This window comes from Antechinus flavipes, chromosome 1, assembly GCF_016432865.1.
Source record: "Antechinus flavipes isolate AdamAnt ecotype Samford, QLD, Australia chromosome 1, AdamAnt_v2, whole genome shotgun sequence".
Taxonomy (NCBI): Eukaryota; Metazoa; Chordata; class Mammalia; order Dasyuromorphia; family Dasyuridae; genus Antechinus; species Antechinus flavipes.
Window position 1 is genome coordinate 55,027,065 of NC_067398.1, and position 16,402 is coordinate 55,043,466.

Genomic DNA, 16,402 nt, shown 5'->3' on the forward strand with positions numbered 1-16,402 from the left:
GACCTCAGTGCATCGACTCAAGAGTCGATATATATATATTTTGCTGAGGCAATTGGGGTTAAGTGACTTGCCCAGGGCCACACAGCTAGGAAGTGTTAAGTGTCTGAGACCAGATTTGAACTCAGGTCCTCCTGACTTCAGGGCTGGTGCTCTATCCACGGTACCACTTAGCTGTCCCAAGCTTTATGCATCTCAGCATGGGAACACTAGCCCCATGTCAATCTCTTATGTCTACCTCCTTGCCACTGCTCAGCAGCTCCAGAGTTCAAGGCCTGGAACCATAGCCCCAGCATTCTAGGAGAAACTTTATATAGCTGAAAATATCTTACATGATATTCATCCAAAGAAACCATGTGATACAATCTTTGGAGTCTATACTTGAAATGGGTGGGAGTCTCTTTGTTTTTTACATTGAAGCTCCCATCCATCTCATTTTGAAACCCTTATTGACAGGTGGCCCGGCGTTGCTGGTCAGGAAATAAGAAGGCATATGAAATCATCTGCCAGACAATGGAGGAAAACCGGAAATTGAATGTTACCCTTCCTTATGATGTGCTGGATGAAAGCATTTTGGGAAAAGCTCTACAATGCTAGACAAGGATCCAAGGAAGAAATTAGGCCTTTTTGCTGTATTCCTTTAACAATAATAGTTCTTATCATTTATGCTTGCTTTCCTGATTCTTAATCATTTCAAAATGTCTTCCCATTAATTATCTCAGCTAAGTACCATTACCTGCATTTTCCAGAGTGAGAAACTGAAACCAAGATAGAAGTGTCAGTCCACAAGCATTCAACAAATGCCTTCTATATGCTAAGCAGAACTAGAACGAGGACTCAAGTTTCCTTGTTCCTAGTTTGTGTGTGTATCTGTAGCAGAGGGCCTTGGAAAATCACCTTCCTACCTGCTACCTCATTATAGCATTTGGAGAGAGTAATAAAGACCTATGAAACTGGTGAAGAATTGAATATTTTTTTTCTACTTTCTGGTAAAGGCTGTGGTGAAAATGGTCATGTAGGAGATCAGGAGAGTTTTTCTTGAGAAACAATAATCTAAAGAAATAGGAACAACCATGGTTTATGTTGGGATCAATGAGAAGGGTCTTCTTGAAACTGGGAACAAGAAAAGTTAAAGTTGGTAAGATAGCATGAGGTCAGACTATAATAAACCTTGAAAACAAGCAGGAGAATTATTATGGCCATCAGGTTACATTGTTTTTACATTTCCAAGATATTAATAGAAGACATGGTCTATTCATAATTATTAAAGGCTTTGAGGTTTCAACTCATCAACATACATTTATTAAGCAGTTACTTTATACTCAGCACTGAACTAAGTACTAGAAACAAAAACATAAAGAATGAAATCATAAAGGAATGTCACCAAAACTCAGAGAAGATTGCATCCAGTAGAAGAGGGTTAACAATCAAATGCAGCAGATAGGTCAAGAAGGAAGAAGACTGAAAAAATACCAGATTTGGCAATTAAGAGATCATTGGCCACTTTAAGAAGAATAATTTTTAATTGAGTAATGGGATTGGAAGTTAGATTAAAAGATAAAAAAGCAATTAGAAGGTGTAATTGTAAACAACTTTTTCTAGTTTAGTTAAGGAAGGAAGGGGTCAAAGCACTATGACTTGAGGGGATGATAGGGTTTGATAAATGTTTTTTTAAGGATGGTGAAGACTTGAAGACAGCAAAGAAATGAGAAGATAAGCAGAGATTGAAGATTAGAGAGGGAGGGGATGATTGAGGACATAATCTTCTGGAGAATATGGGAGAGGGTGGGATCAAGTGTATAGATATAGGGTCTATGAAGAAAAGAGTCACATCCTTGTCAGAGACTAGGGAAAAAGAGGAGCTATTGAGGGTTGATGTCTTAAACCCTTAATAGGGTTTTGAGATGAAAAGTAGAAGACAGGTCATGTGCTACTATGTGCTAAGCAGAACCAAGCAGAATCAGGACTATAATTCAAATTTCCTGGCTCCCAGTCTATGAGTATCTATAGCAGAGGGACTTATAAAACTATCTTCCTGCCTGTTACCTCATCATCGCATTTGTTGGGAATAATAAAGACCTATGAAACTGATGAAGGATTGAGCATCTTTGAAGAGAAGTTACATCATTGTCAGTGACTAGGGGGAAAAAAGAGAGATTGGGGGCTGATGTCAAGCAGTTTTGAGATGAAAAGGAGAAGAGAGGTCATATGGAAGGCCTTAATTTTCTCAGTAAAATAAAGGGTGAGGTCCTCAGCTAAGGAGGATGTGGATGAGATCAATTTTAGGAGAAAAGAGAAGATAATGAAATTGCTTCCCTGGGGAGCGAGATAAAGAATCAACTAGAGAGGCGTGAAAAGATAGCTTAATACTGTGAGAGCCCACTTGAAGTTGGATGATATGAATTTATAATGTACCCAATAAGCAGGGTTATGAAGCTTCCTCCAGTTCCATCAAAAGCAGATGAATAGGAACAGAGAAGGCAGAGAATGGTTGTAATTCAGGATTAGGGCTAAGAGATGAGTAGTGTTAGGGGTTGACTTGGCTAACTATCAGGTTGACACTGGAAAAGAGGAATATGAATTTGGAGTTGGGGTAATGGACTGAGAAAGTCCTAAAAGGTGACAAGATATAGAAGTTTTGATAAGAGTAAGGAATAGATTTGGGAGAGATAATGTATAGGAAGAGGAAAGATTAGATAGAAGAAGGAAGACAGTTTTCTAGTTTTAAAGCATGATAATGAATTGTTATCTCCACTGTAAGTAGTTTGCTTTACCTCTGGAAGGAATGCTTTTTGAAAAACTAAAATACCATGTAAGATCAAGTAAGAAATACTCACATAGCCTAAATAAACTCTAAAAACTCATAACAGGGCAAAGGACCCTGGATTACAACCAAGATTCAATTACCCAGCAAGATTGAGCATAATCTTTCAGTGGAGGAGATGGATCTTTAGTGAAATAGGGGGATTTTCAATCATTTCTAATGAAAAGACAAAAACTAAACAGAAAATTTGATCTTCAAATACAAGACTTAAGAGAAGCATAAAAAGGCAAACAGGAAAGGAAAAAAAAAACTTTATTTAAAGATTAAACTATTTGCATCCCTATATAGGAAAATGACCTGTAACTCTTGAGAACTGTATCTTTTATTAAGGCAGTTAGAAGAAATATAGAGAGACAGAGAGTATGAGTATAAATTGGTTTTGATGTAATAATTAATTAAAGAGACATTAAGGGGTAGAAAAAGGATTTCACTGGGGGAAGAGGAAAGAGGAGGTAAATGGAGTAAATTAGAATAACTGAAGAGTTACAAAAGACCTATTATAGTAGAGGGAAAGAAGGGAGGAGGGATGAGCATTATTTGAAGCTTAATCTCATCAGATTTGGTGCAAAGAGGGAATAACATGCATACTCAGTTGGATATAGAAATTTCTCTTACCATACAGGGAAATAGGAGAGAAAGAAGAAAGAAAAGGGAATGGTTAGATAAAATTGGGAGCAGAAATAATAGAAGAAAGGGGTAAGAGAAGGGAGGAAGGATGATAGAAGGGAGGGCAGGTTGAGAGAGGAAGTGATGAGAAACAAAACACTGGTGAGGAGGGACAAGGTGGAAAGAGTGAAAAAAAAAAAAAGCATAAACAGGGAAGAAAATAGGATGGAGGGAAATACACAGTTGGTAATCAAAACTGTAACTGTAAATGGGATGAACTCTCCCATAAAATGGAAGCAGATAATAGCTTGGATTAAAAACCAGAAACTTACAATATGTTGTTTACAAGAAACAGAGAGATACACGAAGAGTGCGAGTAAAAGGCTGGAGCAGAATATATTATACTTCAGCTGAAGTCAAAAAAAAAAAAAAAAGCAGGGATAGCAATTATGATTTCAGAAAAAGTAAAATTCTTAACCCAACTCTTCCTCTCACAGATTAGTTTGAGCCCTTAAACAAGGTTATAGCTTATCCTTGTCATTTTAAGGGATACTTCTAAGGAGTAGGCAGAATTATGCTGATGTCATTAGTTTGAGGCTTTATTGGCATGTTTCCCCTCAAAATTATCTGGAGAGACTTATTCAGCCATCCTTACCTGCCCATGTTAGAAGGGAGCATTCACTGAAGTGTTATAAAAATAGCTGGTAAGAAACAATTGTCTGTGACACTTTCCTACAAGTACATAGCAGTGGACCAAAATAACAAGGATTGTAACGTTGTCCTAAGAACTTAGCTACAGCAGAGGGTGCTGTAGGTCTAATGAAACCAAACAAGTAGGCAACAGTTTAAATCAAAAATAAAAGCAAAATTAGTGGTTTTAAAAGTATAAAGATTCACTACTGCATACAAAAACATTGCAAAAAGGAATATATGTATATGTTTTTATATTTTTCAAAAATATGCATAGAAAAACCAGATAATGCCCATCAGCCCCAATTGTAGAATGATTAAATAAATCATGGTATGATAATGAAATTTATTGAGGAAAATAGCAAGAATGATTCAAAGTGATACAAAAATAATTTAGAAGAACCAGAAATGTGACCACAACAAATATATATATTTTTTAAAGGGACAAGAAATAATGTCAGGTGTTTAAAAAAGAAACCCAACTTCAGACAGAATTGGAAGGTCTCACAGGACAAAAACACTTTTATATGTTATTTATTTAATTCAACTCTATTAAATGTTAAGAGTTTTTATAAGATTTTACTTACTTTGCTTATTTGTTTTGCTGATAGTTGTTTGAAATTAAGATATTTTACAGGTTGTATATCCTTATGCAATCGAGACAAGTAAGGAGGCACTTATTTAGCATCTACTCTGGAAATATAGGCAACAAAGAAATACAAAGAGCCTCCCAAAGTAGACCCAAATTCAAGAGAAAGGAGTATTTTTAACAAGGTATTTCAGAAGGAATGTGCTGTCATACCATGTGTCCTTGATCTTTATTTGTTTGTTTGTTTGTTTAAATACACATTGCTTTATGAACCATGTTGGTAGAGAAAAATCATAACAAAAGCAAAAAAAATTATGGGAGAGGGAAAAAAAACACAGAAAAAATAAGTGAACATAGCATGCATTGATTTTCATTCAATCTCCATAGTTCTTTTTCTGGATGCAGATGAAATTTTCTATCCGAAGTCTATTGGGATTGCCTTGGATCACTAAACCACTGAGAAGAATCAACCATGAATTTTTTCTTGGGAAATGGGTTATTATAATTATAAGACAGAGCCCTGGCTATTCAGGTGTTTACAATAATATTTAGGACATGATATTTTGTTACTTAATGGTACTCATCATGTCTCTCCTCAACTATTAAGCCAGCTTCTTAATTTGGCCCTCCTGATTCATCTCTCCTCAGTCTAATCCATCCTCAAGTCAACTGCCAAAGTGGTTTTCCTTAAGTACAGATCCTACTGTGTTATTCCCCTTAATGAACTGTAGTGGCTCCCTACTGCCTCTAAGATAGACTAGAAACTCCACTGTTTGACTTTTCAAGTTTTTTACAACTTCATGCCATCTTACCTTCCTAGCCTCATTGCATAATATACCATCTGTAATGGACACCACAGTCCATGGTCCAGCAAAACCAGCTTTCTAACTGATCTCACAAATAGTACCCTAGCATCTTTTAAATGGGCTTGCTCCTCCATCCCTGGAGTGCAGGCCTATTCTCCACAGTTCACTCAACTTCCTTCAAGATGGCAGCTCATGCATCATTTTCTACTCTAGTATGTTTTTCAAGGTCTCTTGGTTTCTAAGTACATTGTATTTCTTTTGTATTTATTCTGTATTTGTTTCTAAGTATTCTGTCTGCAGAATGTAAGCTCGTCAAACACAGATATTTGCCTATTATTTGGTCTTTTTATCCCTAGAACTTGGCAGAGTGCCTGGTAAATAACAAGTTTTGAATAAATCTTGTTGATTAAATCACGACAAACCTAAATATATAGAGGTAAATGATGAATTGTGAGGGTAGAGATAATAAATATTGTTTAAGGAAGCCAGAGATTTGCATGAACTGAAACAGTCAAGAAAAACTTAACTGAGGAGGTAAACCTTTAAAAAAAAGGGGGAAGGGGGAATGTTCAGAAAAAACCTGGAAAGACTTAAATGAACTGATGCACAGTGAAGTGAGCAAAATAAGAACACTCTACATAGTAAAAGGAATATTATTTGATGACCAACTGTGAATGACTTAGCTATTCTCAATATTATAATAATCCAAGATAATTTTAGAAGATTTACAGTGAAAAATTCTATCCATCTCTACAGAAGTAAGTGATGTTGTCTGAATACAGATTAAAGCATACGTTTTTTTAAAAAAATGTATTTTCTTCACTTTTTTGGTTTGTTTTTTTTTGGGGGGGGTCTGTTTTCTTTTACAACATGGCTAATATGGAAATGTTTCATATAACTTCACATGTATAATATATACGGAATTACTTGCCTTCTCAAAGAGAGGGAGAAAAAGAATTTGGATCTTAATTTTTTTCAAATATTTAAAAAAATTAACATGTAATTGAGAAAATTTAAAATTGACAAAAATAAAAGAGGAGTAGGATTTAGATAGACAGAAAAAGGCTTTACAAACAAGGAAAAATATAACCCAATACTTCGCATGTTAAAGTAAGTGTCCTTCCTTCTCTCCACCAAAGTTCTGTCCTTGATCCTGTTCTCTGTCTCTGTGTCTCTCTTCTCTGCTTCAGCAGTATCATTCAATCCCTTAGTTTCAACTATCACACCAATGAAGATAACTTCCAAATTTACAACTCCTGCCTTTACCTCTGTCCTAAGCTCCAAACTCACCTCTCTACCTGAAGGACCTCATTCCTTACATGTCCAAACCTAACCTGCCCAAGCTTATGTTCTTTCCTCCTTTATTTCCTTTGACACTGCTATTACCCTTGGTATAGGCCCTCATCACTTCACACTTGCACTATGGAAATAGTCTTGCCTTAGTCTTTCCTTATTACATTTTATGCTCTACTTGACAATCAAAGAGATCCTCAAGTTTGGGTCTAAACCCTAGTCTCTCCCTATTACCTCTAAGATAAAAATAAACTCTTATATTTGGCTCTTCAAGGCACTCATTACCTGGCTCCTTTCTCCTTTTCCAATCTTCTTTCTTGCATCTTACTTGCCACTATGTACTCCATAATTCAGTGACATTGGCTTCCTTATGTTCCTTGAACATGACTCACTATCTCTTGACTCTGGGCACATGCATTGACTGCCTCCCCATGCCTGAAATGCTTTCCTTCTTTTCTCTGCTTCCTGATTTCCCTAGAGTCTCAGCTGAAATCCTACCTTCTGCCAGAAGCTCAGTTTTCCTTAATCTTAATGTTTTTCCCTTAAATGTTTGCATGGTCTCTACTATTAGATGACAAATTCTTTGAGGGTAGGGAGAAATTTGTTTGTTTTTTGCTTTTCTTTGTAGAGGTTTGCTTATCAGATTGCCGGAATAAACTGAAAAGTTTCTTTTGAGAACAAACACCTCTTTTATTTTATTTTATTTATTTATTTAGCTCTTTGATGATTGTGCTGATCCCAAATGATGGATAGGGGTGGAGGGGATAAAAACAGTTCTAGATGTGGAATTAGGAAACCTAAATTCAAGTTATGAATGACATTTGAACCTAAGTGTGCAGAGCACAATGGTTCACTGCTTTAACCATTTGGCCACTTCGTCAAATATTAACATTTAGGAGTTGCAAAGACCCTTGACAAGTCACATAACATCCCTGAATCTCTCTATTACAGGGATTCTTAACCATTTTTTTTGTGTTGTAAACCCCTTTGGCACTTTGGAAAAGCCTAAGGAATCCTTCTCAGAATAATGGTTTTTAAATGCATAAATTAAAATACATAGCATTATCAAGAAAATAAATTATATTGAAACATATTTATCAAAATATTGAAAACAAAAACTCAAACCAAATTCATAGATCTCTTGAAATTTATCCACTGACCCCAGGTTCAGAACTCCCATGCTATTGCCACCTACAAAATAGACAATACTTTGGACCCTTTACTTTACAGGTTTTTGTGAAAGAAATATCTTCAAAAGTACAAAGCACAATAAAAATATGAGTTGTGCATTTATGAAATAGCACATGAAGACTCCTGTTTAACATATCTTTACTAATATTTTATGTAATGGCTAAAAATTCTTCAACATTATGACCATTTTTGATAAAACTAACCTACTTTGGATTAACACTTTAAAATTCAGCATTAGATGCAATAGAATGATCAATAAATGTTTGATCTTTATTTCTTAGGGTTCACTGAACAACAAGATATCAACTAAGGCACCAAGTTGTTTTTTTGCATTAAAGCAAATGCTATTCTATTATTTTTTCCTTCCAATGAAATCATAAAAAGAAAGGAGAGTGTATAAAAAGACTCTGATCTCAAGGAGATCCTCAGTCCTTTTAAGTCCTGTAAAGGAAAATCATATTTGGTTATAGCAAACAAATTTTAAACTGTGAATAATTAGAGAATGAATTATATGATTAGACCCATCTATTTACATATTAATAGTGAGTCAGTAAGCATTTACCTATAAGCAAAGCATTGCATTAAGTGCTAAGAATACAAAGGCAAAAACATTTACATTTGAATGTAATAGACCACAAGTAAGCTTAAAAGTACAGTTTTTACTATGTTATCTGAGTAAACACCTATGATAGAAAGTAATTAAAATTATTTGATGAATATCAATGGGGACTACTGCATTTAGCACTCAGTATAGTAAGTGCTATACTTACTATATATAGTGTATATGTATATATATATATATACACACATACACACTTATATAGTAAGAGAAGCACAGTGCCTGAGATTTATCTCTACAACTCTGAAAGTAGAAGTAGCTGCTCTCTGGGGACCTAATTTGCTAATTCAAGCAGAAATTGGGTAATATTGCTATTTATTATTTCTTCTTTTTCTCCTCCTGCTCCTCTCCTTCTCTTCTTCCTCCTGCTCCTCCTCCTCTTCTTCCTCCTTCCCCTTTTTCTTTTTTATCTACCTTGAATGGTACCATGATTATCTTCAATTATACAAATCCTACCCATTTTTCAAAGCCCTCCTCAAATGTCATTTCTACCAGAAGAAATTTCATTACTTCTGCTTTGGCTGGAAGAGATCATCCCTTGTCGGGATTCCATTCTCTAATAGTTTAATGATACAATATATCATCACTATAAATATTCTATAAATATTCCTACCACTTATGAAGACTGGATTGCAACCCCACTTTGCCTTAGTAAATAGTCATTGGCAGTTCTGACTGAAAATGATGTTAGGTAGGTTAACTGGGCAATGAGGTATTGCAATGGATAGAGGAATGGGTTTACAGACTGGAAAATTGGCACTTTTCTAGTCTCACACTTATGAGTTATGTAACCCTTTAAGGCAAATCATTTAAGCTCTGTCTGCCTCAGTTTTCTCAACTGTAATATGGGAATAACCTCCTTCCCAGGGTTATTGTGAACATCAATTAACACAGTGCCTGGGAGACAGTAGAAACTTAATACTCATTCCCTACCTCTTCATAAAACAAAATATATACTCATTACTGGACCCATATTCAAAATCTTGTTCAGTTTGGGAGGACTTACTAAGAATAACAAATATTTTTATTGTTCCAATATTGTCAGCCTTCAAGGCTGTCTTCTACATGCTAGGATGAAGAACCAGAAAAGTCTTTTTTTTCCCCCTGAGACATTGGGATTAAGTGACTTGCCCAGGGTCACACAGCTAGAACGTGTTAAGTGACTGAGGCCATATTTGAAGTCAGGTCTTCCTGACTTCAGGGCTGCTGTTCTATGCACTGCGCCACCTAGCTGCCCCTCTGTCTCTTAATCCATCTCTGAATTCCCTTGCATAAAGCTTTATAAATAGCAATTTCTCTACATATGATCCAAAGACAAATGAATAATAGTATAGGTTAATTACTTGTCACCTATTCAGGATAGTTCCAATGGTCTTGTGATAGAGAGCCATCTGCACCCAGAGCGAGGACTGTGGGGATTGAGTGTGGATCACAACATGGCATTTTCAGCTTTTTTGTTGTTTACTTGCATTTTGTTTTCTTTCTCATTTTTTTCCCTTTTTGGTCTGATTTTTTTTTCTTGTGCAGCATGATAATTGTGGAAATATGTATAGAAGAATTGCACACATTTAATATATATTGCATTCTTTGCCATCCAGGGGAGGGAGTAGGAGAAGAGAGGGAGAAAAAATGGAATACAAGGTTTTTGCAAGGGTGAATGTTGAAATTTATGCATATGTTTTGAAAATAAAAAGCTTTATAAGAATTATTTGTCACTTTTAAAAGGATAGGAAACTAACCCTGAGACTCATACACAACACTTCTTAGTTTTAAGAACAATCATTAATGGGTTTTAATTTTGGAGATTGGTCTCATAATGTTGGCCAGGCCTGATGTTAGGCTGCTCTTGGGGTTCAGATTTGGGATTGGAATCAATTGAGACAATAGATCTTCTACAATCCCATGACATTTACTAAGCAGTTAGGATACAGCACTGATTCAGTCTAGAGCACTCAGGATCCTTTTTTTACCATGCTTCTACTTGTACCATGAAAGGGTGTCAGAACAGTGTGTAAAAAAAGGAGGAAGTTGGCTCATCCTGAGCAGTGCTTCTGTACTTGGAGACCAGGAAACCATGTCAAAGTATAGAGCTTTAGTGTCTTAGACCAAATAAGTTTCAAGGAGGATTTTACGACCTTTAAAAAAAGACTTTTATAGATAGCTTTTTTTTCCAAACACCTAATTTTCTCCCATACAGCTCCTTCTTCCCTCTCACAGAGAACCATCCCTTATAACAATTTTTAAAAGAGCAAAAAAAAAAAATCAGCAAAATCAATACCAAAACAATTTGATAATACACATGTAGATTTCACTGCAAAGGTCTTCTCTCTTCCCCCAATCTCTACATAAGACTGGAGGGAAGTGTCTTCTCATATCTTCACTAGGTACTGTTTCACCTTCCTGATTTGGTTACATTCATTTGTATTTGTATGTGTGTGTGTGTGTGTGTGTGTGTGATTCTTTCTACTTGTAGTGTAATAGTTATTGTGTATATTGTTTTCTTGACTTTGCTTTCTTCACTCTGCATTAAGTAGTATCTTGCACAAATGTATTTCAGGGCTTCTATGTATTCACCATATTCATTGATTCTTAGTGCACAGTGATATTCTGTTACATTCACAGACTGCAGTTTTTATTCTTCCCCACTGAGGGGTATCTATTTTGTTTCCAATTCTTTGCTACTACAAAGAATATTGTTATAAATTTTTGAGGAGGGAATATGGAACTTTCCTTTTTTAGTGAATCCTTGGGGTTAGTGCTGGAAAATCTGGGTCAAAGAATATAAACATTTTAGTAACTTGATTTGCATCATTCCAAACCGCTTTCTAGAATGGGTTCCACTATTCTCTACCAACAGTACATTAGTGTTTGTATTTCCCCACAACTCTTTCAACAATCACTATGCCCACTTTTGTCAGTTTTGCAGTTTTTCTAAAAGCTCAGGGATGTTTTGGTTTGCATTTCTCTTATCAGTGATTTGGAACTTTCATAGGGTTGTTAACTGTTTGCAATTCTTTTGAGAATAATTAATTCATATCCCTCAACCACTTATGGGAATTAGTTTTTACATATATTTTTTATTGTCTTTGATATTAAATCATTATCTGGGAAACTGATACAGTCTTTCCCCCAATGAACCATTTCCTTTTTTATCCTACATGAATTTTGTTTGCACAAAATATTTTCAATTTCATGCTATCAAAATGGTCTGTTTTGTTTTGTCATTTAATTACATATATCTTAAGATCTGTAATAATTTAACTAGAAATTAAGTTAATTTTAAAGTTAAATGAAATTTTAAATTAAATTTTAAGTTAAAAATTATGAACTCTTATAAAATAATTTGTAATGCCTCTACTGTACAGTCTATATTTGAGTAAGAACTCATTTCTTACCCATGTGAAAAGTTACATGATCTGTGATCTTTCATAATTGAGTCCTATAGTCATTTTGAATTTATTGTGGAATATAGGGCAAAATGTTAGTCTAAATTTAAGTTCTGTCAGATTATTTTCTAGTTTTTCCAAAAGTTTTTATCAGGTAGTTATTTCCTAAGTAATTTATATTTTCTGATTTATTGAACACAGGGTTAAGTTCCATTGTTTCTGGTTTTCTTTATTCTATTTATCTGCTTTTCTATGTTTTAAAGAAAATAAAAAAAGTTTTTTTAATGATTGTTGCTTTATAAAATTTGAGGTCTGGCTGGAAATGCAATTTTCTCTTATTCCTACCTTTGGTTCAGTATTTACTTTTATATTCTGGAGTTTTATTTCTCCAAATGAATTTCATTTTAAATTATAGTTCTGTAAAGCATCTATTGGTAATTTTATTAGCACTGCATTTAAATTGTAATTAACTTTGATAGTATTCCATTTTTATCTTATTAGCACAGCCCTACCTAACAAAGACAATGAATTTTCCTCCAGCTATTTGTTATTTTTCATTTCTCTAAAAAGCATTTTTAACAGAATCGATATAGGTACTAAGAATGCTTTGTAGATGCCAAATTTTATACAATTTGTACTTATTTTGAAAGGGATTTCCTTTTCTATTATTCTTAGATTTTGTCCTTATGTATGATTTTATGGGTTCATTTTGTAGTCTGTAATTTTATTGAAGCTCTTAACTGCTTCAATTAGTTTCTATGCTGATTCCCTAAGATTTTCTAAGTAAACCATATCTCATCAGCAAACAGGGATAATTTTGCCAATAACTGGCACTTCTATATCTATGCCAAATAATAGTAAGGAGAGTGGGTATCTTTGTTTTACTACTGTATTTAGGAAACTTTCTAGTATGGTATCTATTTTATATGATTCCTTTTGGTTTCAGATTAAATACTTTATTATATTTTTGAAAGCTCTCTTTATGTCTATATTTTGTAGGGTTTTTTAGCATAAATGGGTGTTGGACTTTGTCAAAGACTTTTTCTACACCTACTGAGAAAACCAAGAGGTTTTCATAAGTGACTAGGTAATACAGTTGATAGAATGAACTCTAAACCCAGAGTTAGGAAAATATGGCTGTAGCCTATTTTAATTTTTTAAAATTATTTTTACATTTAAACATTTTAAAAAGTTTTTAAAATAAAATAAGAAAAAAGAAAAACAGAAAAGGAATACAAAACAAAAGAAAACATTGTTGTGTGGACAACAAAACATCAGGGAGGATTCAAAATATATAACAACAAATTACTAAAGTATTTATGTTAGTAGAAGAAATTATATTCATGAGTGTTCATCTTTACTTCCTTGTAAATTGTTCTTTTGTTCTCTGCTGTGTATCTTTTTTATTTTAATCTTTTTATTTTCTCTTCATCTCCCCCCCTCCACCATCCCCAAGTAGGGTAGTTAAGAAATGATATATTTATACATATGTAGATACATATATACACATACATCTTTCCTATCCATGCTGACTCTTTGCTTTAATTCTGATCCTAAACTTGCCTTGCTATTACTTAACTTCCTGCCACCCATGGATTCCTCCTTTGTCTTCCCTCACCCTTTGTTCCCCATAAATTCATCCTTCTCCCCTTATTTCTTTATAGATTTTTGGAGGGTGCTATTCCCTTCATGGTACATATATAGTGTCACCTATTTAACCCATTCTCAAAGTGATTAGGTTTTCAAAATGAGTCCTCCCCCTCCCCAAAGCCTCTGTGTCTATTCTTCCTCTGTACCTCATTGGTATAACAATAATTATTTTTATCTTAATTCTGCTGAATCATTCTTTTGAGCTATCTTATTGTTGATGTGAATCTTAAACATATAGTATACATTCCCCATGTTATAAACAATTTTTTTAATTAAAAGTTTTTTTTAAAAGTTCTATAAATTCTTTTTGGGCAGGGAGCCATTTCACAATAACTCTTTGGGGTAGGGTTTGTTTGCTTTTTTAAACTTCAGTGTTCTCTGAATGTCAACCCCAGTTTTCCCTATTCTCATAGTAGGTTTCTATGGTTAGGTTCTTTGCAGCTTCAATTTCTTTTTTAAATTAAAGAAATTAATAAATAACACCTCTAATCATGAGGTAGGGAGATGGTGCCTCAAGTTTCACTTCAGCTCTCCCCTCTGACTTGGAATCCAAAACCAAGAGCTTCACCCTCCAACAAGTAACCTGCAGCCAGCAGCATCCCTGTCCCACTGCTTTTGCATTCCCGGTGTGCTAGTTCCTTCACACCCAGGGCATATCTCTGCAGCACAGCTGGTACTATCCTGGATCAGCCAAGGTTCCCTCAATCTTTCATTACTCCACAAACAGTACAGGTAGTGAAAGTCCAGAAGTGCTTGCACTTCATACTGGGTTCATCTCCAGCCCCAGGCTTTTCTTCAGATCTTCTCTGGTTGTACTTAGAGGACCTTAGTTCTGTCCCCAAGTCTTCTTGATTTTTCACCAGTCTATGGTGCCCTGAGGCACAAATTTGTTCTACTTGTGGGGAAATCAGAAGAGCTTGAAATTTACCAATCTACTCCACCATTTTCCCAGAATCCTCCCTGCTGCAGCCTACTTTTACAACCCAGCAAGACATATGCTAAGAGTCAGAGAACTAAAGATCAGACAGAACTAGAGAAAGAGGCTGATACATGGAGTTGTACCAAGGTCTAATGTGAAGATGACTAAAAAATCTAGCTGGAATCTGCCCTCCTCTAGGGTAGGGACTGAAGCTGGTGAGAAGTAAATTCCCATAGTAGTAGGTAAAACAGTTCTGAGATTCAGCTCTAGGAGTAAACTCAGCATCAAAGGGGGAATCAGAAAGAAAATGAGCAACTAGGGAATAAAATAGGGGAGGGGAAGGAGAATATTAAAACCACCAAATACCACAGAAAAAAGAAAATTCAGTTAAAAACCCAGATGCAAGCAGCCACTTTGACAGAGACCGACATTAAAATTGGAAGAGAAGATAATTATTAAAAAATTCAAGAGATTACAAACTTCTCTAAATATCGCAAGGCAAAGGAGACTGATAAACATCTGATAAAACTCAAAACTGTATAGACTACCAATACACATGGAACCATATGTTCCTGAACAATTCAAAAGAGAAATCAGATTCTTGAGGGGAGTTAGAAGGAAGAACAATTACAGAATTTATGGCCAGCACAGCAGGAAATAATTACCAGGACAGAAAAATATGCATCTAGAGTGAATAATAGATCAGGAACACAAATATATATCAGTGATAACTAGCAAAAAAAGTAATAGCAAGAAAGACCACTACAAAACAGAACATATTAATCTCTTAAAATATGACATAAGCATCATTTTAAGGATCCTAAGGGCTGCCAGATCACAAATAGTGAAGTGCTGCATTCCTCTTTTGTGACATATAATTTTAGTGAAACTGTGGTGAAAATCCACTTCCTAAATGTATGCATACAACTCAGTATGGCCTACCATAGTGTCCCTACAAGTAGAAGGATTTTCAATAAACTTAATAAACCCTAAAATGTTTATTCTGTGCAGGGCACTATACTAGTCTAGGAAAAGGAGGACAAGAGACAGTCCCTGCCCTCAAGGAGCATTCATTCTACATATACAGATAAGTTAAAACAAGGTAATTTGAGAAGGGAAACCTCAATGCCAAATTAAATGTTAGTACTTTATCCGAGGGGCAATAACAGATAAATCTTGCTTTATCCCCTTGTTTCTTCTAAATTTCACTAGCAAGACATCAATATCATTAAAAACAACAACAACAACAACAACAAAACAAAACAAAACAAACAAACAAAAAAACACACCTTTACATGATTGTCCTTGCTTCCAAAGCAGTTACACTGAGATACTCATATGCTTTGGGGAAGTAGGTTTTATCCACAGCCCACTAAAAGATGTCACAAAGCAATAGTAAAAGAGGTTTACCTGTCCAAATACCATTGACAGCCATCCCTCAACCTTCAAAGTTTTTTCACTTAGGTGCTTAGGGAAATGAGAAGTTTAGTTAATTTTGTGGTTACCTTAGGGTTAACTACAAATACCTTTTTGCTTTCACCTTGCTATTAGAATTTAAATGTCAGAATTAATTTTTTTTTAATGACTTAGTAGCACTAAGGACTGACTAGTAACTGTTCACACTTTGCCTTAGTAACACTAAGCAGAGTATAGTGACTATTACTCTCTCTGCTAATGAGAAATCCTGTATAGCCTCAGAATAGTCACTTTGTTCAGGAAAGGGATAGAATAGTAGAGTTTTGTTAATATGATATATGATAAGGATTTTAATACTATGTAGTTCAATCCTTTGGTTTCACAGAATGGGATACCAACGTCCGGGAAGAAACAGT

The 16,402-nt window shown here is 34.9% G+C and overlaps 1 protein-coding gene across 1 annotated transcript in view; it reads left to right on the top strand.

Annotated features, from left to right (window-relative positions):
• The window catches only part of UROC1 (urocanate hydratase 1), a 56,242-nt gene extending 55,281 nt beyond the window's left edge, over window positions 1–961 (top strand). The window contains exon 20 of the mRNA XM_051982996.1: window positions 454–961. Within this exon, the coding sequence (XP_051838956.1) occupies window positions 454–594 (141 nt within the window). The 3' untranslated portion in view covers window positions 595–961. The remainder of the gene's footprint in view (window positions 1–453) is intronic.
• Window positions 962–16,402: the final 15,441 nt, after the last annotated feature.